This window comes from Myiozetetes cayanensis, unplaced genomic scaffold (assembly GCF_022539395.1).
Source record: "Myiozetetes cayanensis isolate MyiCay16 unplaced genomic scaffold, myiCay2020 scf4, whole genome shotgun sequence".
NCBI lineage: Eukaryota > Metazoa > Chordata > Aves > Passeriformes > Tyrannidae > Myiozetetes > Myiozetetes cayanensis.
In genome coordinates, this window is record NW_026087631.1 from 35,026,589 (window position 1) to 35,050,502 (window position 23,914).

At 41.7% G+C, this 23,914-nt stretch overlaps 1 protein-coding gene across 2 annotated transcripts in view; it reads right to left on the reverse strand.

The window, feature by feature from the left end:
• The window catches only part of RASGRF2 (Ras protein specific guanine nucleotide releasing factor 2), a 116,012-nt gene extending 101,490 nt beyond the window's left edge, over positions 1–14,522 (reverse strand). For both annotated transcript variants that reach the window (XM_050329700.1, XM_050329699.1), the window contains exon 1: positions 14,186–14,522. In XM_050329700.1, coding sequence (XP_050185657.1) covers positions 14,186–14,470 — 285 coding nt within the window. In that variant the 5' untranslated portion in view covers positions 14,471–14,522. The remainder of the gene's footprint in view (positions 1–14,185) is intronic.
• Positions 14,523–23,914: the final 9,392 nt, after the last annotated feature.

The window sequence follows — 23,914 nt, forward strand, 5'->3', positions numbered from 1 at the left end:
CTGTTCCCACACCCCCCCTGCCCAGGAACAGGGATAAACTTAGAGGTTGCCTAGAGGCAACAGCACGGGGACATCAAAGCACACAGGGGTGGCCCGGCTCTGACCCACACGTGGATCCATTCACTGCACAGTGACAGTTTACAGCACCACATATTTTCTATGTTACTCTCGGGAGAAAGCTTTAGGAACAGCTAGCGTCATCTTCATAATTAAAACCTGCAGCTATTTCTGCCTGTCAGAGAGAACTTTATCAAGGAAGGGAGAGATCAACGATTTCCAGCACAGATACCTGATAGAGAAGAGTCAGACAAGGAAAATAAAAGACGTATTGAGACTTTGTAGTACCAGTCTCAATGGCTGGTAGAAAGGGGCGTTATAGTCCACTGGCAGCCATAGCCATAAAAATTTTTTCTATGAGACAGCTTTTGTTCAACATAAACACTGTAAGCAGCTAAGTCCACCCCCACTTGCAAAATGGGTTTGAAGTTCCTCACTAAGTTACTTGTTCCCCTTTCAGACTTTAATGAAAAAAAATAAAACAACAAAACAAAACAATGTTATGACATACTCTGTTGTGCCACACTGTAATCCCAAAGTTGAAAACAAGAGAGGGTGCCAACAACTCCAGGCTAAAACTTTCCATAATTTCACCTTAGTAACCTTGTGCTTCTCTCAAATAGTTCATGGAAAACTGCTGGTGTTTTAAGCTGATTTGACACACTCCAGTTTCCCAAATAACAACTGTAAATTAGCATACACTGACATTCTCAGGACATGAGTAATCCACAATAAAACCTGCAGGTTATACATACAGTCCATGAAGAACTGGTTACTGTTATTGATAAAAGTATTACTATGTGATAATTAATTTGATGGATTCATAATTCAAGGGGTTTTAAGAGGGTAAAGGGAGCAGCCTGATTCTGGTAAGTGTTTTTAATCAAATTAATCAATTACATTTGAATACACCTCTTTGGAAGCTTCCAAAGCTCTCTTCCAAATATGTTTTCCATTAATTAACCACACTTCCCTCAGCACTCCACCCCACTCATATCCTTCCTGACCTGGGTGACTTAAAAATAACCTTGAATCAAGAAAGAACATCAGGAAATATAAATGGAAATGGCAGCTGATCAACCCTTAATAAAAGGTACATAGTATTAAAGCAGATCAGGCACCTCGTCCCACTCGATATATTTAGAAGAGACTAAAGTCTGAAGTCACTTAGATTAAATAATCCACTCCAGTGAAATTACATCACACAAAGGACAGACATGCTTTTGATGTAAGAAGCACCATTCATGTACTTTTATAAAAGAAAGTGAAGTAGGAATAAAAAAACCCTCATGATACTGAGCTGAGCTTAGGGGTGTTCAGTTTTACACATGATGCACCTTCAACAGGTGATAGGTATTCCCCAAATACACCCCAGGGAGTGAAGATTAAACAGAAGAAAAAGCCATCTGAGTAAACAGTAGGGACAAGTAAAGAGTAAGGAGAAAATCAGGCAGAAAATGGGTAAAAAAGTGACACACACTAGAGCCAACATGAATCCTTCTGACAGACTCTTGAAAATACTAAAGCTGAACAACCACTTTCCCCTCCTCACTTCTACCTCTATAATAAACACAGCCTGAAGAAGATCCAAAGTTATTTTACATTTCCCAGAGCAGCAAAACTAAGTATTTTGTAAATAGTATTACTGCTCAGCACAAGGAGAATACAAAGGTTGAATTACTGATATATTCCAAGTAACTCAAGACAGGGAAAAAAGGCTTCAGCTTCAGTTAGCAACAGTTATATCACATTCTGTTCATTAGCACAAAAAAGTTTAAAGTTAAGTTTATTCTAGTTGCACAATTTTTTCCTGCTACAATTTAAACGTGAGCCAAACCAGAATGACTACTTAAATTTAAATCAGATGGGAAATGAATAAAAAGAAAACAACCTCTCTCACTCCCTCAGCAAAAAAAGTAGAAAATACATGACACATACATGCTGCACTAATACATGCAGAAAAAAAAAGGCATATCACAAGCACAAAAGGACAGTTTTTATCTTTTTCCTTTTTAGAAAACTCTAAAGAATTTTGAATTTTTATTGTGGTTCTCAGTAACACATCAGCTAAGATGCGAAGCCAATAGTAAATTTATTCCAGAGAAAGACAAGTAAGACTGATCACTGTACAGCAACTTGAAACAATGTCCTGGCATATATATTTCTCCTCACACATGATTTTACTTCCTGACAACAAGCAGAGAGGAAAATTTAAGAAAGCAGAGTGGGAAGCCTCGCTGGTTTTCCTTACAAAGAAAATTCCTACTATTTGGGCCAATAGTCCTGTCTTAGAACTGAATGTCCTGGGTGAAAGTTCAATATCATCTTTTGCTGGTCCTCAGGGCCTGGTTGCTCAAAGACCTTTCAATCCACACCACAGCTGAGGGTTGTCAGGTTGGTCAAGCATGATTTCCCATCTGTAAATCCCCACTGACTGCTCTCAATCACCTTCTTGCCCTCACACATGTGGAAATGCTTTCCAGGAGGATTTTCTTCAACACTTTCCTAGGGACTACAGTGAGACTGACTGGCCTGTACTTCCCTGAATCTTCCTTTTTTGCCATCCTTGAAGATATGAGGGATACATCTGCTGTCTTCCAGCCCTCAGGAACTTCTCCCAGTCACTATGAGCACTCTGCAGCCTTCCAGGTTCACTCAAGGAAAAAGTCTGGATACTACTCAACTGCATTAAGAAATCATTAAAGACTTCTGATGGATTCAAAGACAAAGAGGTTTGTGTTCCAGAGCCACTCAAGAATTAAGAAAATTCTGAGTTTTTATATTAAAGCAGAGTAATTTAGAGAAAAAAAAAGTCTGGTTTTGCTACATGTAACTGTCAAATGCTGACAGTGTTGTAAGGTAGAAAACATAATAGGAAAGACAAAAAAACCCCACAGTTAAAAAAGATGAGATGCCTTGGATGGTGAATGTTTTTATTATTCTTAACAAATCTCACACTCTACCACAGAGGTCAAAAATCAACGTTAGAAACAGAAATCAGAATTGCCTTAAAAAGTGCTTGGAACTTCTGTGTTTCCTTTGCAAAGCAAATCGTCTGAGCTCCTTCTGGACATTCAGATTATTCTACAAGCCATTTAAAGTGATCCAACATTTACTGTTACACTTGCCATAGAGCCAATCCACTTGGTCTCCACCTGAAGTATTACACATTCCATTCACCCTAGAAATCCAAAGGTATGGAAATCTGGCAACATCAGGACTAAGCTTAGCCAAGAGAAGAGTTAAGGAACGGGGCTGAATCACAGAATGGACTGTGAGTGCAAGGAGGCCCAAGCAAGGGAAATCATCCTGTAGGAGTGAGACAGGTGAGAGGCCACCTGACTGTGAAAGCCTGAAGACTCCCAGTGAGGCTATGAAGACTCCATCTGTGCTCTGTTGGGTGTGCACCCTCCACAGCAGCTCTTTGCAGTTCACACCACAGCACTGTCTCCCATGACTGTGGCATGGAAGGCAAGTAAAGTGACCTCTTTTGCTTTTTTTTGAGTGACCACCTGTGCACTGCACCACTGTCACAATAACAGGGTTTGGACACCACCTTGAAAATAACCATAGGAAGTCATTATGTCAGCCAAGAAGAGGTTTCTACACGAAGAAATTAGGTATGTTTGTCCTGGAAGCTACTGAAGCAGCTGCATGAGCAGGACCGGATGCATTGGAGAGGCCATGAGAAAGGACACAAATGATGAACTAAGTCCTACATAGGCCCTTGGTTCTGTTCATGTCTTCCCTCTCACATACATGGAGTGATCTTCTGTTATGGTCCAAAAGGGAGGAGCAGAAACTTACCAAGCTCATCCAGTCCTCCCAGCACTCCACACATGAGGCAGCCTAGAAGCACCACATTAATATTTGTGGGGCAGAAACCAGGCCAGGAAGAGGAAACAAAAGCATTTTGAAATTTACACGAGGCAACCAACACTGAAGGAAAAGGCTCAAAGATGAAGCAAAAATGCGAACAAACATATAATAGTATCCTAGCAATTAATTTCAATTATTAAAAAGCTCATAAATTCACCCATATAGCATAAACGGTATTAAGAGGAACTGCTACAATTACAAATAACTTATTCACAAAAGAAATATGAGGAATAAAAACTCTTTCCAATTTCAGGCAAGTGCACCAAAACCCAACTGCCTAAAATAATATGTTGTACAATTGAGCTCAACAGGACTAGAGAGAACATTTTGCCTTGAAGGACAAACCTGCAAGGTGCACCCAACAGATCCCAGTGGGAGAGGGGGAAGTAAGCCATGAGCTACAAGAGGAATACACCAGACGAAAGTTTGAGGATCTGTCACTTCTCAGGTCTTGCCATGTGCTTTTCCCCTGTGCAGAAACTTGCATATGACACCTCATGACAAACGTGGAAACCACTTCTGTGCTCACCCATGGAGCCACAGATGAACACCCTAAAAGACTGCAAGGATAAACAAACATCGCCATGCAGATGGTGTCACCCATATGCCAGCATATGGGATGGAATTCCGTGTATTAAGCTGTTTCACAGAACTGCAGCACACAGGAAACTGATTCACCAGGAGGCTCAGGAAGCAAATAACCCCAAATAACCATCCTTCTAATCTGTGTCACCCAGTACAAACAGACATGCGTTCAAATGTCTTCAAAAAAAGGTAAAAATAAAATACAAAAATCAAAGATGTATTTGCAGAAAGTCAATGATCTTTAGGTAAACCTGTTTAAATCAGAGCTGGGAAGAGACTTCCCCTCCACCTTCTTTCTGTGGAAGGTAAATTAATTTCTTTATTTCACACAAAAGCACTTGGAATTACTCTGAGTTGTCAAGTGTATCCAGGTGGCTGCAGTACTTCCCTCCAGTGGCTGTCCCGCAGCCAGACTATCACCTGCTGAGCCACAGGGATGCAAAACAGAATGCAGGGAAGATCCTCTCTCTTTAAATTTCAGTATTGCTGTCTGTGATGCAGACATGACCCCTGGTAGCTCTGCAGCCCCTCTCACACTGTGGATGACGGGGCTCTCTCAGGTCACTGCCCATTCTCCACTGTGTAATACTGGACACCAGCTACCCTGGCTTCCCTCAGGCCAACTAGTAATGCACTTACGAAACTTCCATCTGCAGCAGGCAGCAAAACAGGAGAAAAATCCCTTGTCTGGGGCCTGAAAGCTCACACCTATCACAACAATAAATCTGCACCAAAAGAAGATGTCTCTGTTTGGTTGTTTCCACAACATAAATCATGAACTAATCAAAATTAATCAAAAGCTTCATTTTTTGCAGGCATTTGTACATCAGTTTCATGTTGGTTTTTTAGTTGGGTGGTTTTGGTGTTTCATTTTTTTTTTGTTTGGTATTTTGGTAGTTTTTGGCACTAGGTTACAAATCCAGGTACAGGGAGGTGAGGAAGGAAAACTATGTTTGAGGCTGCCTGGTGCATTGTTAACTCAGTCCCACGAGTGCAAAAGCAGTGATTGCAGCCCTTTATTAAACCATCCTTCTCTCAGGAGATGCTAGCTCCTCAGCCACCACATTTAAGTGAGACATGATTTCATAGTTTGTTTTATCATGATTCTTGGACGCACATCTCCCTGCACATTAATCAGCAGAGTTCAGAAACTTCTCTTATGATGTCATTCAGATGCTTCCTTAGTATTAACACTTTCATTTTCAAAACAGACAATGAGATAAGAAGGAATTACTGCACATACAGCAGAAAATCACCGCAAATACAGTCTGCACAAAACCCAGCAGTTCTGACACAACTAAATTTTGAAGAATAATGAGAAAAAACATTGACCTGCAGTATTTAAGTGCTGCTTTTATTTTTCAGCCACTACATTCACAGAGATTGGTTCTACCTCTACATCTCTTAAACCAAGCTGGGTCCCCAAAACAAGGAATGATTAGTTACTGTAAAACACCTCATGGATGTGAATTGTGCAATTTTTCACAGGGATCCCAGAAAAAAGGCAGAATCCAGACCCCACGAGAAGTGTTCTAATTTTAACAGAAAATTATCTTTTATTCCTTACCATGAAAGCTTCTAATATCTCTCACGCTGTAGATGCTTGGAGAAGGAGCAGGTGGAAACAGAAAAGCCCTATAGAAAATGATCCCTCTCAGAGTATTCATCACAATTCTTTTTCTGAATACTTCACAAGAAAGGAGTCCCTGGTATTTCCCTCAGCCATCGTGTACTTCTTGGGCCAGGAAAGCTACAACCAAAAGATCTCAGTGATACAAACCCAATATATAAACATGGTACCACCCCAGGAGCCCTCACTTGGCCTGATCAAGCCCTAGGAATAGGTAAAAATACTTCAGATATCAAGTGCAACAAGTCACCTACTGCCTTTGGTATGACAAAGTGCCATTTATTACTGCTCCTTTATTACTGCTCCTCCTTCACTTGCACACACAAATACCTGTGTGACCAGTGCTGATATTGCACAGATATCTCTGTTGGAGATATCTCTCCACTCTTCTGTCAGTTCTTCTCCCACCTTTCTCTCAAGAGAGCTTTGTGGTTGCCCTATACATTTTTAATTGTCCCCAACAAATTTATTAGGAAGAAGCACTTTTAATAGTTCACTAAAATTATTCTGTGAGTGCCAAATTGAAGAGAAGATGAATAGTGCAAAAGAAGGTTTCAATTTTCTTGTCATGCCTGGACCTCCATGAATGCATGGGGTTAAAAATAAAATCTGATTTCAATCTGGAGGACACTAGAGACACTCTGTGAAATGGGTTGAACATGGTCTCCACAATTCCAGAGAAGTTCTGCTGAAACAGGAGAAACAACTTGAGTAAGGCAGAGGAGGGAACAGAAATCAGAATGAAGAAGAGAGCGTGGTGACCTGCAGCCTTCCTAAACTTCCAACAGATGAGGACCCAGCATGTGACCAAAACAGCCAAGAGAAAACACCAGTGTGTGGGAAATGTCAGAAGAGATGCAAACACCTAATTTAGGATGGGGTGACCAGTTCTCCAGACTGTGCTGACTCCACTGGCCAAGGATTCACTGTCTGCCAGAGGATCCAGCTCAGGTGGGGCACCTGAAGGCACATGAGCAACACCCTGTCTTACACTCCAATACTGCACAGATATAGACATTTACAGAGAATTTATGGCTTACTCAAGGAATGTTAACTAGAGGCAAAATATTTTTAAAGTGCAATCTAATGAACTAAATAAAATTATTTAAAGCAATCTAATGAGCTTGCTGAGTTCAAAAGATTGCAAAGGGCACACTGTACTGCAGTAGACATCTTGCAGAATTTAGGAACTTGAATCACACTGATTCAAGCCTGCAGAATGATTAAGCAACAGGTTACTCAGCCATTATATCACAGTCAAAAGCCTCAACAGGCAAAAGATGGACAAAAGTCACTGTTCCACCATGCCATGAGAAGAAAGAGAAGAATATAATCCCAGATTCTTTTAAATAGTTACAGCATTTAACTCTTAAAATGCAAACCTTTTTTCTTTTTTTTTAAAGAAGTGGTGGAGCTGATCAGATCTGCCACAAAAAAATTGTTCCAGAAGTAAAATGAAAAATGATAATATAGTTCAGTTCAGAATTGGCAGTTTATAAACACATCCTAGAAAAACTCAGTTAGTTCTGAGCTCATGACAACCACCAAAAGATATTGAAATGGCTGGATTGACTTGGGGAAGCCTCTGCTTCTATATATACTGATTCTGTATCTCAAACGGAAAACCTCAATTGCAAGCATATATTCCTAAACATTTAGAGCAGAGGCACAGTGTTAAAAAAGAACCATCTCTGGATCAATCCTCAGCATCAGCAATGGCTGGTAGACAGAAAAAAATGGAAAGAGTACTACCTAAAATCTCACTTTCCTTCAAGGGCAGGGACAAGCTTCCTTCTTACCTTCTTTGTGCATTGGTGTGGCTGGTCCACACAGACAAACATCAACACTGTACTCAGTCCAGATAAAACCTACCCACTCCCCTCTTCCCCTCAGCAGGTCTAGGGAAGAGCACCTTAATTCATCGAGTCCAGCCAATAACCCAGCACTGTCGCATTCAGCACTGAACCACGTCCAACTAGTTACCAATCTGCTTAAATGATGAAGAAAAAAAGCCCCCAACCAACAAATCAATTATAAAAGTTAAATAAAGGCAAATAATTATAAACGAAGTACAATTATTCAGTAGATTAGTGACTGGCTTGCTATTTTTGTGCTCAAAATCTGTTTTAATTTGTAGAAATGTTCCTCTTACATTTGAGGAACAGAACAGATTAAGCCAAGTCGGTGCAACTCCACCAACAAAGGAGATGAAATGAAACAAGTGGCAGCACAGACTATAAGACCAATGGAAGAATGAAATTCATGTTCAACTGTTACGATGCTTTATTTGAAATTTAATTTAAGTGTTCCTATAAACAGCATGAGCTACACCAAGCTGTGTAGGTCCTGGTCACCTTGTACAGCCTTTGTGTCATGTTTAAGGTTGGGGCTGTGGGACACATTATTCCTACATAGTGTTTATGAGACAGTTTTGGTCCTTATGCCTTGGGATTTATTTCCAAATTAGTTCTAACCTGTGCTTCCAGTCATTTGCTTGCTGACATTTCACCTGTTAGCTAAAAGGATTTCCCAGCAACCCCACAAATAAGCCTTTGCCAAATGTCGTTTGCCTTGGGATCTAATTATTATCCAATAACTTAATTACAGATGATGTGCTTTTGTTGTAATATTTCAGGATCTTATGATACCTTGCAGGGAAATGTTGAGGACTTAACCCTCTTGTTTCTCTTCAGTAATACTTTACCTCACCAAAATCTGGTCTTATTACCATCAGTCTCAATGACCTTTCAGTTACTCTCTGAGATAGATATTCAGGTGGTGTCCTTTGTTGCCTTTTGCCCTCAAGGGTGACAGAATAGAAATCTGGTTAGTGACCAAAGTCACTTGAGGTGGATTAAGCCGCCAAGGGTTTAATATTAAATTATTAAATGTCATCGATATTCTCCAAGTTCTGTCTGTGTGAATATAACCAACATTTCAGGAGGAAAGTATGTCAAAAATAAACATCATCTACCTGTAACTCAGTTATCAGCTGCGCATATTCCCCTCAACTGCACAGTTATAAACAGCCCAATTGGTAAAACTATGGAAGAAACAAACATTTACTAAAGCTAGGAGGAAATGCCTCAATTTTGGCAAAATAGCGATAAAAGTGGCTGTCAGATTTTCCTGTTCTTTCCTTTGTTCACAAAATGTGCTCACTACCAAGGAAGCAGGTAAACACAAAGCATTTATCAAAGAGCAAAGTTCAGTCCCTGGAGAGATCAGAAGGGGGGGGGGTGTTAGTTTGTTTGGGGTTTTGGGGGGGTTACTTTTTTTAAATTTACCTTTATTTTTCCATTTATTTACCACATGTTGTCTGAGGTCAGATGGCACACTGTAAACTCACTTTTCAATTCTTCATGAAGAGAAAGGGGTAGCCACTTGGCTGCAGATTTCCTGAAGTGCAGAGCCAGTGACCTGCTTTTCAGTTACCCCTTAAATACAAAACAAAATTTTTTGAACCAGAGTATTTTGGTGAATGGTTATCTAATGACAGTGACCAGACAACAGCGAGAGACAGGGATAACCTAGGAAACTAAAACAAGAACAGGTTACCCAAAGTTGTCTTCACACAAGACTGTTTCATGAGAAGGCCTTACAAAAACACCACTCCCAGGAGGACCAATAGCCGTCCTTTTTAATTATCTCGTTCCGTTGAAGATATTCCATAAAAAAAAAAAAAAAAAAAAAAAAAGGAAAAAAAAAAAAAAAAAGAAGTTTGGAGAAGATGAAAATCCAACACATTTTTTTTCCTGTCAGATGCTGAGAAGAAAAAGTCATCTATTACTTTTTAAATACTACAGAAAATTTCTAAAACATGGTCATTTCTGGTGGACATTTGCACTGGAACGTCCCAGGGAGCTATTTGCCCACATGCAAGCAGTAAGATTTAGGGACAGTGCAACACCTGAAGGTGCCAAAAAGACCCCCCACCACTCCTCAGCCACCTGCTACATAAAACAGGCATGGGAAGGTGAACAACATGGGGCCTTTTGCCCAATAAAAGTGATTAACAATTAATTCATTATATCTTCAGAAAAAAAAAAAAGCCCTTTAGATGCTGTTACCAGGTTATATATATATTAAACTATCTAAGAGGTACAGCAAAATCTGTTTGTAGCATTTGCCTGCCTTAGGACATCAAGGAAAGTATGTAAAACAGAGAGGTTCCAAACATCACAAAATCACTGTGTCCTCTACAAAATCAGAGCTACAGTAAGCAGAAAAAAAATTAAAATAATTGGATTCCGTTAATCTGTGGGGACATGGACTTAATACTGCATTTAATTTTGCTAAGTGGAAGGAAGATTATTGCAGGCAAGATACAAAGAGTAGTCTCTGCTAAAATCATGTAATATTTGCAAGCTTTAATACTCCAAGACAGTTATTAATAACTGTATCAGAACATTTCCATGTATTCAATGCACAGTTATGAAGGAATCTAAACATACAGGCCTCCTCCCAATGCAGACAATAACAATAATGATAATATTTACATTCCTCTATTCAGTTGTTTTCCAATAGTATTTTAAAAAAAGTATCTGTGAACCTACTGCATAACAAGTGCCAACCTCCTATGAAGCACTGCAGATAGTGTGGTTTTCAGCATTTTACTTCACTTTCAACAGAGACTACCCACTCACTGGGGCAGAGCCATTCTCTTTTCAGAGTATTTGAAAGAAAAGCTGAAATTTATTCTCTCTTGAGTCTCTCAGTGTCACAGTGAAGGACTTGGTCTGACCTACCCTTGTTCACAACTCACAGTTCCTACGGGAAGAAGCCGTTTAACCAATATCAGAAAATTTTCATATGCAGTATTTCCGTATCTTACTTTGCTCTTTCTAAACTCAGCTTCTTCCACATTGTTATTCTTTCAATAAATTGTTAGTGGGGTTTTTTTTTCTGTCTGAAATGTGAAATCAGAGTGTATAACAACACCACTTTGGTGTTTACAAAAACTATTCTAAATTCTGATGGAGAGCAAAACACTTTTCCATAAAAACAATTTATTATCTGCAACATACTCAACTTGATCCCAGAATATCAATTGATTCACTCATTATGCAGTTATTACTAGTAAAGGTGCTGCACTTTTAAAAGAATTTCCTTTGAAGTAAATATTCTTCTGGAGATAAAAAAACCCCACATACTAATATGTTAATGGAAAAGACAAAATAAGCACATTGTGTCATTGCAATTTTTTTTAAGCTCTTAGCACTGTAGTATTACAGCAAATCTTATGAAGGCATTTGGCATCTTCCACACAATGGTGGTTCCTGTAATACTTTTCTCTTCCTTCATGATGGGCTGTTGGAGGGGCCTACCAGCACCAGCAGAGGTTAAATGTGGAATTATCCAACTGCTGGGATTGTTGGGAGATAACCCAAACCTAGACACATTTGTTTACCAAAATTCAGTCTCCTATGCGGAGTAGTAGAGCCGCAACATTCCTCCCACTGAGCTCTGACAACTTACCAGCACAGTTTTACCTGGCACAGGACATGACAATCAATTCCAAAACAACTCAAAACTAAAATTAAAAGGATCTGCAAGTTAAGGAAAACAAAATCTATTTGTCCTGCAAGCATTTTCCATAATCTGCATTACATAACTTGAAGAAAATGCGTTGCTTTTTCAAATATCTACTCAAAGTATGCTGATGGAGGTCTCTCATGTGATTTTCTTTCTCTCCCTCATTTGTGTAATTCTATAGCTCATATCTATATTCTATAGCTCATATCTATAACTCTAATGTTGAAATTACCTACATAAATAAAACCAAACTGAAAGAGTCTTTTCTTCTCTCTCTCTCTCTCTCAAAGAGAGATGATTCTTCAAACACTGGCATGGAGCTTCTCATTTTTTTTTCACTCCATTAATATGTTTGTGTGGTTAAATCAAAGCGAATTAAATCTAGGCAGTATTTTTACACTAACTAATGCACAATACTGAGTTTTCATTATCATCTGATTGATTAAAATAACTTTGTGTGCCTCTGTTAATTAAGGTTCCATGAAGGTTTATGGTTTATTACTTCACACGTGTAAGAATATGAGCATATTTTCTGAATAAAAAAGACTGTTTAATTTTCCAATCTTTCTGTTTTCTTCTTGTGATGGATCAGTTTTAGTCACTAAGGGAATTTCCTGTATACCTTAGCAAAAGGTTTGTGTCTATATGTATATACAAACAAGGGTACACTTTAATGAAAAAACATCTGTAAAAACTACTAACACTGAAAAGCTTTGAGTAAAGGTTTTGAGTGAAGCAAAAGATGAACATAAAAAGATATTTTCTGGTGATCTCCCCTGACAACCAAAACTAGCCTCCCATAAGAAAAACTAAGTGTCCTTCTGCCTCTTTAATAGCAGCCTGATATTGCTGAAAACCAGCATAGTTCATGTTTAAACCAGTGCAAAGATCAGCTTCATGACCTGTAATTATATTGTCTCTGCACCACTAAATGCAATTATGAACAACTCATTCATCAATACAAAAGCACAGCTTAAGATTCCAAGAGAACAGATATCGAAAGGATTTGTTTTCACACAGTTCTCTTCATCAAGATGTAGTTTAACACTACTCATGAGCAAGTGTACTAAGCCAATCTAAAGCAGGAAGGGCTTTAAACATCCACGTTTAATTTCATCTGGGGAATCCTCCAATATTCCATTTATAATGCTATAAAAACATGTCTCAAAACAATGAGCGAGACTGTGAAGGGTGAATATGACAAAACTACAGCCATCCCAACTTCCCAAAGTTCACTCATTAACCACGTACCATCTGAAGGCTGCTGAAGCGCACAAATATTTGCACTAAATGGGCAAGAAAGCACCAAAGCTCTCTTTGCAAAGAAGCCCACTCTAGCCAAGCACAGCAATGTGCTGGGTTTCAAAGCGTGGCTTTGGTCTGCGTCCCTTTCTCACAACCATCGGGAAACGCGGGCGGCTCAAACCACGCTCCTCGCAACCACCCAAACTTCCCCAAACCTAACACCTGTTGGGTTTCTCCCGTTCCAGGAGAAAGGCACGAGGGCATGGCAGGCACAGACGCAAACACATTTCAAACAGGCAGCAAGTAAGAGCAGGAATTCAAATGAGGCAGCCGGAGGTGTGTGGTGGAGATACCCGCTCTCTACCTACGCTGAACAACCACGGCGTCCTTCTCCCCGGGATTATGTAATGCACGGGGAGTATTTAAACACCCGCCTGTTTGACACAGTCATGTCAAACAGATCAGCTTTAGGGAGGATCAGCTGGGGGCGGGGACCAGGAATTCAGCATTTCATGGTTATGAACCGTCACCCCCTTGTGAAGGAATCCCACCACAGCTTTGAGGGTCCTCCCCCAAGAACAGCCAAGCGAGACCCGGCTCGGGCATTGTGCCACCATTTCTATCTCAAGCAAGATCAGCTTCACAACACCTGCCTGGCCAAGAACCTGCCCACTCCTGCGGGATTCTGCAGGCCGCAAATCAGGGCTCGGACTCCCCCCTGCAGGGCGGGGGTTCCCGAGGAGGAGCTGAGAGTCTATTACCCCTTCAGAGCATCGTTGGGAGAGGGGCAGCCCCGCAGGGGAGGGCACGGTGACTTCTTAGAGTGTCTCTGTGCTCTTTTGGGACTTTGGCCCCTCGCACCGTCTGTTTGCTGAGTTTGGTGAGACATGCATAGCTGCACCAAAGAAGTGTTGGCATCAAGATGACACAACACTTCGTTTGCGGGATGCTGCTCTCCGGGCACCCCACTGAAATTCGGCTTGCAGTCACTAAGGAGAAGAAAGAGTCAGGGAGGAGGGAAAAGCCATCGGAGAGAACACAAAAGCCACTGGCTTCGCCTGTTTCTGAGTGGCCGCTTCTCTTCCCAGCGCTCCGAGAGCGGGAGGGAACTCCCCGCGGGGGCCGGAGCCCCGGGTGACACCGTGACCCCTCCGGGGTGATGCGAGGCGGGCGGCAGCGCCCGGCTTACCCCCACCTTCCCCCCCGCCTCCTCCTCCATCCCTCGGGGGCGCGGGGCGGCCGTCGGGGCGGTACCTGCTTGTCCAGAGCAGCATCCTTGGCGCTGCCGGCCGAGCATCCCTTGGGAGCCGGCACCCGCTCGCAGTTGCAGCCCTCCAGCATGTACATGCCAGCGGGGCGGGCGCTCTGCTCGCCCTCGAAGTAGAAGAGCACGTTCTGGTAGAGGGCGAACCACTTCTCGTGCCAGCGGTTGGTCTCCGCCGTCTTCTTGCTGAGGTAGCCCCGCTTGGTGCCCTCCTTGCGGGCCAACAGAGCCAGGTACAGGGCGTGCCCCTCGTTGTACCGCACGCTCTTCTGCATCGTGCCTGGACCCGCGGCCGCGGCGCAGCCTCCGCGGGCGCTCGGTGGCTCCGCGGCCGCTCCTCATGGGCTCGGGCAGCACCGACGGGGCGGCCCCGACCCCGCGCTCCGCCCGCCCCCCGGGGGCCGAGCCGTGTGTTCCCCGGCCCCCGCCCCGCCCCGCCCCACAACACCTCCCACCGCCCCGCAACAGGAGCCGGAGCGGGCGCCGGCGGCGGGAGCGGTCCCCGGGCAGTGACGTGCGGGATCAGCCGTAAATCCGCTTTGGAGAGCGATTTAAAGAGCAAAGTCGTCGCCGCCGCAGCGCCCAGGTCCCTGCCCCCCTCCTCCCCTCCCCCATCACTGCATCCCTTTCTCCCTGCATCCCCCTATCCCTGCATCCCTGCATCTCTCCATCCCGCTATCCCTCCGTCACTCCGTCCCTCCCCGGGGGTGGATGGAGCGGGGGTTCGGGCGCTGAAACCCGCGGGCAGCGGTGCTCTCAGCCGGCCGGGACGGGCCGTGAGCCGCGGGGTGATTTGCGGCCGCCCGTGGGTTTCTCGACAGTTTCCGCCTTTTCCATTCTTCGAGCGAAAATCTTGGAAAGTGACAGGGCCGGGCGAGCGCCGATGCCGAAGCCGGCAACTTCGCCTTCGAGCGAATTGCGGCGAAATGCAGCAGTGAAACACAAGTGAAGCACCAGAAAGCCGTCACTTTTAACCCGATACTCGCGCTGGTTAAAGGCGCGGGGAGACGTCGCGGGTGTCCCCCCGGGGAACTGCATCCCCCCGAGCACCGCGGGGCGCGCAAAGACCACCCCGGCTCAGGGTGCGGGGGGCTCTGCTTGTGCTTGGGATCGCTTGAGGCACGCTGGGACCATTTTTAGATCCCAGCTGGTGGCTGTAACACGCAGCATCGCGGGCGGGGACGCGGGTGCGGGAGGAGGGTGCGTGGGGAACGCCGAGAGGAGGGGGCGGCTCAGCACATGCCGAAAGGAAATTGTGCGAGGAGTTACGCGGGTTTGTTTTCACACCGAGTGAGTCAGGGTGGCAGCAGGTGCGGTCCGGTCCCTGCACTCGGGACAGTGGTACCTCAACACCTTAATTCCAGCAAATAAATTTTGGAGAGGGAGCCGGCAGCTAAAATTGTTTTGCGTAAAACATAAGCGGTATGGAAATGTCTACCAACCAGAGCATCCTGTACCTTTGATTTAGCAATTTAAACTTCCTCATAAGGTTCTTTCAGGAAAAGGCATGTGTAGCTGTTTCATCTGAAAATGTGTTTTTTCTTCCATAGCCTTCTATCTCTTTGGCTTTATTGAGCCTTAGGAGTCAAAAATTAACAGAAAATTCATTCTGTTACTGACTATCAGGGAAAAAAAAGTGAAAATTACGGTATTGCTGTATAGTGCACAGAGTTAGAAAATATTTCTTGTGTGATCTGTGTCAGCAGTTGTGGTTTTGAGTATTATTTACAGGATCTGTGCACCCATGCAGGGGTGTAAGGCTCTCGTCCTGTCAACAGAAAATTTCATAATAGAAAAAACAAACATACACAAATCCTCCTGGAACTGAGCTTCACATAGAAATTTGAGCTTAATAGGCCATTTCTAGGGAAGTCCAGGTTTTGGAGAAGAATTAAACACCATTTTTGTGACTGGAATGTGTGAGATTACTTGTGTTCCTACATCTCAGTGACTGGGGTCTTACTGGCCTCTTCCAATGCCTCAGTTCCACTAAGTTAGTGTTGTCCAAGTCAGTGGATTAATTCAGTGTGTAAGATTTCATGGAATATCCTGTGTCTTGATGAAAGCAAATGGCAATGCAGCAAAATCAAGGGAGAGAAGCAGACTGCCACTCCAGAGAGCGTTCAGATGTTTGACACCCAGTGAATACTCACAGCTTTCCAAAACAAGCACGTCGTACATCACGACCAAATGCTGCAGCAAGAACCCATCTTTGCCAAGATAAAGTTGCAAGCTTTTGTCCCAACTTACATAATTTGTGCTTTAATAAAGCTTTTGCATAAATCACAAATAAATGATCACACATCATCTATTCCACCAGACCACCTGAGACACACACACATACACAGAAATGACAGGAGTTAATTTTTATCTATAAATAAAGACAGGATTTTCTTTGAGTACATCATTTTCTCCAAGACATGTAGGCATTTTTCCTAAGATAAAAATGTTGAATATGTCACTGCATAGCAATCCATAGGAAATACAGGGATTCTAATGTTCCTGTTCACTACAGTGAACACTGTTCATGTAGCCATCAGGTTGTCCTTTATCGTTCGAGTATGATTTAGTTCTCTCAATGATATTTTCTTTATTACTTGATCATTCTTATACGAGGACAACCTAGGTTTTATTGCTTTAAATACCTACTACATGTCTATGAAAAGTATACACTAATACCTAAATATAACTATACATGATTTTTAAAGAATTCTTCATTGACAACAATAAGGAAGAGGTTTTTTGTGCTTTTTAAAAAATAAAAATGCTATGCCAAATTCATATATATGAACACGACTGAGTTATATGTGTAAACAGATGTAAAGGAATCTGTAATTTATTCCACAGGGCTCTGAAGAAAAAGAACATACAAATAAGCACACTGATTAACTTTATTTTACATCCTAACTTTAATTTTAGTGTATTTTAATTCCAGAGGATTCATTTACAGAGCAGCATTCCCAAGTGTTGTCATCATAGACCTCAAGGAGCTTTGTGTAGAACTATGGTGATAAATTGTGGTCCTGTCTCAGCAGAGATAATTTGACCCCATTAGTCCACATTTACCCTGAATTTTCCATTGGGACCTAGTCCATTGCAAGGTGTTCAAAGCTGTCATAAACACAGAAATATACGGTGTTGTACAACAGTGGAATCACTGAATCTGATGCCCAGAAGTGCTTGGGGGGCAAGTCAGTGAGTTGTCACTCTTCTGGGTGACAAGAAAATCTATATTTTAGAAACTGCATAAAATGCAGGCCTCTATTCTGAAAAAACACTTTAGAAAAAATACTGTTAATGTAATGGTAATAAAAACTGATTGAAGCAATGGAAAAAAAATTAGTTATGCTATTATTTTCATGTCTGGGTTTGTACATATTTGCTCTATATCTCCATATGCTTATTTGTCACTAAATTATTATTTACATTTTCATGTCAAGGTATCAAATACAAAATAAATTTGTAAAGCTGATCTATGACTTATGGGGAAAAAAACCCTAAGTTTCACTAAGAATATACCTCTATGTCTCTTCTTAGAATCATAGAATCAACCAGGTTGGAAAAGACCTCTGAAGTCATCAAGTCCAACCCTTGATCCAACACCGCCGTGGTTACCAGAGTATGGCACTCAGTGCCACATCCAGTCTCATCCTAAAAACCTCCAGGGACGGAGAAGCCACCACCTCCCTGGGCAGCCCATTCCAATGTCTGATTACCCTCTCTGTAAAAAATTTGTTCGTAATAACCAACCTAAACCTTCCCTGGCACAGCTTAAGGTGGAGCCCTCTTATCCTACTGCTGGCTCCTGGAAGAAGAGACTGACACCCACTTGGCTACAACCTCCTCTCAGGGAGTTGCAGAGTGTGATGAGGTCTCTCCCCTGAGCCTCCTCTGCTCCAGGCTAAACAACCCCAGCTCCCTCAGCCTCTCCTCACAGGACTTGTGCTCGAGTCCCTTCAAAAGAGCCTTGTTGCTCTTCTCTGGACCTGCTCCAGCACCTCAATATCCTTCCTGAATTCTTCGTACAGATTTCCTGAAAAGTAGAACTGAACTAATATCTTCTCTGGAAGTTTACTTGGACAGTTTTGCTGATATAAGGGTTCATTCCTCCAAGCATAGAGTATAATTCGGCTGTTTGAAAGACAGTTATAATATTCAGCTATTATATATATATATCTCTCAACAGGAAAATTTTCAAACCTATGTTATACATCATTGGTATAATAAGTCCTGAATATCTTGAAATTAACAGGAAATACTCATGTAAGGAAATGCCATTTACCTTTTTAAATCTCCTTTTGGCTTACTACAAACAATTTTGGGCTTAATACATCTCCTGATGTGGCTTGAGAAGATTTACTATTCCTATTTTGTGTAGATATTTTTTGTGGAAATCGCCTTGTTTAACAAATTTTAGGTCATTATAAGCACCGGTTCATGGTATTTCATTCTGCATGAAATTACTTGTGACTACAGTACCTCTCAGTGGTATGAGAAAGGTAAGTCCATGAGATTCCCTCCTTCAGGAGTCTCAGGCCAATACTCAGTGGGAGGTTTCAGCAGAAGGCGGGCAAGTGTAGGTCATTTACCTGTTATGCAGGGTAGGGTGTCACCATCATCATCACCATCATCATCATCAAAATTTTTTATCACCATGCCTAACCTCTTACTCCTAAATGCTGCATAAACACAAGAAAAACATCCAAGCCAGGAACAATTTAATCTAAGCCCAAGATTAGGTCCCCAGACCAGTCAAAAACAGTACAAGGACTAGTCAACACACTGCCTGTTGTGACAGGCAGCAGCAGCATCCTCAGGACACAACTGGCATGTTTGTCGCTGGGATTTAGGGAGAAGAATAGCAAAATAAGGTTTTAGAGGAACTTTTGAAAGAAACAGTTTGGTGTGTCTGCAGAGGTCATTGGGGAATTATTGTCTGTGGTCAAGGACAGAATGGGAAAATACAAAGGACTGTTGAAAAGAAATGGGGGAAAAGAATGTGTAGCATAAGGTGTCTCACAGGCAGGCTGGAGAAAATCAAAAGCAGAAGGGGGAAAAAAAAGGAGAAAAGCTGGAATCAAGGGACTCAATTAAATTGAAAAAATATTGCTATTTAGGCAGAAGGCAAAAGCAAGTGGGTTGAAGAAGAATTCAGCCTGGCTGGTAGAGTGAAAGTAATGAGCATGCAGTGCAGAGGAAACCAGTGTGAGTGAGCAATGGCTGGGAATCGCTGGGAATGTCTGGGAGTTAGCAGGACACGCAGGAAGAATAGAGGAAGGAAGAACTGGGACATGGTGGTGGGGAGGGAATCGTGGAGAAGACGAAGTTGGGAGCGACAGCAGGAGAGCCATGGGTACTGGGTAAGGCTGGAGAGTCAGTTGATAAACAGGTGAAAATCACCCAGAGATGCCGGGGAGTGCCGAGAGCACGACTCTGAAATAGGAAAAGAGACCAACACAGAGGGGGTAAATTGAGGAGATTGGTGGGCAATAATGGGGAGAGAAAGAAGAGGGTCGTGTAGGGTCAGTTCAACACGGCACATCCACTGAGAGGATTAGATCGAGGGTAATGCTGGGAAAGGAAAGGGCATTTCAAACATGGAAATGCCAGTAGTCCAAATCAGCACTAAAATCACTGGGGAAGAAAAGACAGGCAGCTTTTCTCCTTAAGCCTGTTTTCATCTGGTTCCTCTTCAGCAGAGGTTTGCCAGCTGGGATTAAAGTAGAAGAGCCAGTGTTCAGCTTGTTGACCATACATATTAATTAAAAGCTCCAGGGGTATTTTATTTAATACAAATAACAAACAGAAGCTAAGCTCTAGATGCAAGGCATCGTGAAAACGACATTTTAAAACTTCCTTCTCACAGCTGCAATTTTCGTACTGAGATGACACTCACTTAAGTGGGAATATGACTGTCAGAGCTGAGCTCCGACTTTTAAAGTTAGCAGAGACTACTCCCTTTTCCCCTGCTCTGGGAGCTGTGTAACGAGAATTTCACAGACCCTGTGATTAGTGTGGTGCCCTTAAGAAGAGTATTGTCCTACAACTCACAAATTGCCAAGGCATGAAACTGTCTCGACGTTCTTGGGAGATATTTTAAATTAGTACTTTCAGTGTTCCACAGACACTGCTGTGCAGTAACAGAGATTCTATAATGTTCTCCTAATATGAGTCAGGAGAGGCAGCCTGATGGCTGAGCTACTGAAAGCAAAGGGTTCAGCAGACACAGGCTGTGATTACTCTAAGTTTCAGAAAGCCCTTGGTAACTGGGAAAATGGCTTTAGAATTAAAAAGACGTAGTAGGATAAAATTTCCTTTCTTCTTTTCTAATTCCATGTGAACTGAGTATAAGTAACTCTTTGCTTATTCTGTCAAGATACTCTCACATATTGGCATAGAAATAGGAAAAATGTGTAAAATATTAAAGCACTCTTATTTCTTGGGGAAAAGTAAGCCCCCCAAATTGGAAGAAAGCTACAGAGAGTGCAGTGGGTGCCATTTGGAATACGTAAGTAAACCTGGGAAGAAATTGTGGTGTTTACAAGGCTTGATACTAATACAGAGAATTCTATCCATCTGGCATGAAGCCTGCAAATAATCTGCCACAGGGATGCATAATTCTATAGAAACAGGTTTAATGGTCCAGAAGTTGCATTCCCCACAGTCACCTTGAAAGAGACATTTAATGTGTTATATATCTGAGCAGCTTTCAGAGGTGCAGCACCTGACTTTGAGGGAAGGCAGACCCACAGACCATAAAAATCAGCTTTATGGGAAATGGAATCCACTCTTCTCTTAACAGAATCAAATGTTGCAAGGCACTAGATCATCGTCTCCAGATCATGTAAGAATTCTGACTCAATGCCTTTGTATAAGAACATTGCATTTATTTTTGATACAGATGCAGTACATTGAAAACCATTTTAATGACTCCGTTCAGATGCAGCTGGGACTGTACAAATGCCTGGAGAAAATGTGTGTAACAACAGGAAAAGATAATCTTAAATGGCTGTAGGCAGAGCAGCCCTGACAACAGTGATCTGAGCCAACGTTATCACCCCTCATATGCAAGCAGAGATACATCAAACGAGACTTGTTTAACAACAGTAAGGAAACTGAGTTTAATATCAGTCCCTCTTTATTTTGGGGACTTCTGGACAGGTGGGAAGTGGATACCAGGTGTCTGTAATTGCCAGCCTACTGTTGATAATGAACATTCTTCCTGGTCCATGTCTATGTTGCTCACATTCTCAGCTGAAAACCTTCAAGCTGCTTGGATTGCAGTTTTCTGGGGAAGGAAAAAAGAAAAAAAAAGAGAAAAAAAAGACAAAAAAAGGGAAAAAAAAAGAAAAGAAGAAAGAAGAAAAAGAAAAGCTAAGAGAAACATAATAAAAAAACAAATAATGAAGACAATATCCATCTACAATTACATCAACCTCTTACAGAGAATTTTTCAACTTCATGATTAATAATAGAATGCTTTCCAAGGAAAAAGTGTATTAATTGCACTTCATATTAATGCATACATATTTTTAAATGGAATATAAAAATAACATTTATTGTACTTTCTAGAAAGCCCCTACTGTTACATGGTAAAGTGAGCAAAGGCCTGAATCCATACAAAAATTACACCTGACCTTTTTAACGCATTAATATGATCTATTTCACGAGTAGGTTCCTCTTGAATTCATACTAAGAATGTAAAATCAAGATAATTTTACCATACTTTAGAAAGTAAAATCTGTGTTCATCCCTTTATTATTGTTTTGTCTTCTTTGGTCAGTTGTATTGTTTTGGATGTTAACACAAACTCGTTGTTAAATACTGGTGTGTTAGCAAGGGGAGGTAAAATGCATATTTGCTCCAATTTGACATCCTATTTATCAATAATAAAGTTAGATTTTCAATATTCAAGAATTTTTAGTAAGATTGTTCCTTGTTTGAGTGGTGGGGTTTTTTTCACCAAAAGAGAGGTGATCTTTACTGGGTTTATTTCTTGCTGTGGTTTTTAATGGTTGTGGGGAAATAATTCTAAATTTCTGGCATGTAGATATAAGATCAGATATAGCTACTGCACAGTGGTTTTGTCAGGTATTAGGAAAGGCTAATTAGATAATGCCTTAGAGTATTCTACAAGGAGAGCAAAAAATATCTGGAATTAACAGATCCTATAGGTACATGAGCCTGCAATACATGTAAAGCATGGATGTGACACCCACAGTGTGTGACTGGGTGAGAAACATCATCTCAGTTTTCAATTTTTAAACAAATTTATCCATCATTCCCTGTGCTTAGTGCAGAAATCTCTAAAAGAAAGGTTCTATAAAACTCTGGCAAAGAAATGAATGAGGGAAATTGTATTTTTCAACCATTTGTCCTATTCTGATGGAAAATACATCCTGTGTACTTCTCCATGGCATCTCCAGTGCTCTCACTCTGATGAAGTTTAACTTGTATCCCAAAAAATCAGCCTCTGTTTCTTTGACAGAAATCTTTCTATTATACATGTGTATTATACACACTTTCTTGATACAGACTGTAGTTACCTTCACTAACTGCTCATCTATATATTTCTCTTTTACATGTTAATTCCATTGAATGTAAGGAACATTTTTGGACACTGTAGGTGTTATCAGTTACTGAGGCAATTACTATGAATGATTAAGCTTGTTCATCCTATAAAACTGACTTTTTACCTCCAGAGGATCTGTCGTTATGTTTCAGTGTTTCTCCCCTGTAATTGAAGCTGTCAGCCAGTATAATCCAAAGGAGGGAAAATGAGAGGTCTGGAGTAGAGGGCACTTTCCTGGCAGACATAGGATGTACTAAAATAGTTTTGGGGAGTTTTGGTCTGTGTTTCTCAGGTACCATGAAAAGCCCGGAGTTTGGGGTCTGTGCAGGAGGGGAGAACAACTCGGGGTTATTCCTCACAATCCCTCCAATAGCCATGTAAAAGGTTTCCAATCGCCTTTTCAGCAAAGCTTTTAAAGTGCTCTGAGTGAGGTAAGTGAATGGCACATGGAATTAGTAATGGAACGCAGAGCTTTATGCCCTCGAGTCACGGGTTCACATTTACTAAAAGAGCAATTAGGACAAATCCTGCTCTAACTTATAAAATACCCGCTGCAGCATGTGGTTGCTCATTTATCTCTGAGTTTTTCCTGAGTCTTGTCTGGACAGTGGGGGATGTAAAAGGGTCAGTCTGTGTTCACTGAGTGTGGGAACAGCATCTACCTCTAGGTAAAGGCTCAAAAAAAGGGAAGAAACACCCCAACAGCCCCCTAGGGAATCCTCCAGGTGTGCACAGGCTTTGCATGTGCATTTTGCATCTCCTTCCTATTCCAGCCCACCTCTGGGATTCTGACAGCACTTAAACGTACTCAGAAAATGGCATTTTTAAAAGCAAAAAATGCTAAGCACTTTCCTGCTGGTTTCTGCTCCTTCCGCTGCAGGTAGGAATGAAATGGATCCTGTGTGATTAATCCTACCTACATCCCTGCAGGAGCTCTAGGCACCCATCACAGCTGGACTAATTTTATCATGTTGCCTGTTCATCTATGGCTGCAAGAACACTTTATAACTGTGATAAATGATTGACTCACATCTGGATATGTCACATAATACACAGACACCTGAATATAAAGGTTTTATTGTTCAGTGCCACTCTGTCTCTTTTGCATAACAGTTATAACTGTTCTCCATAAGATAAAAGATACTAA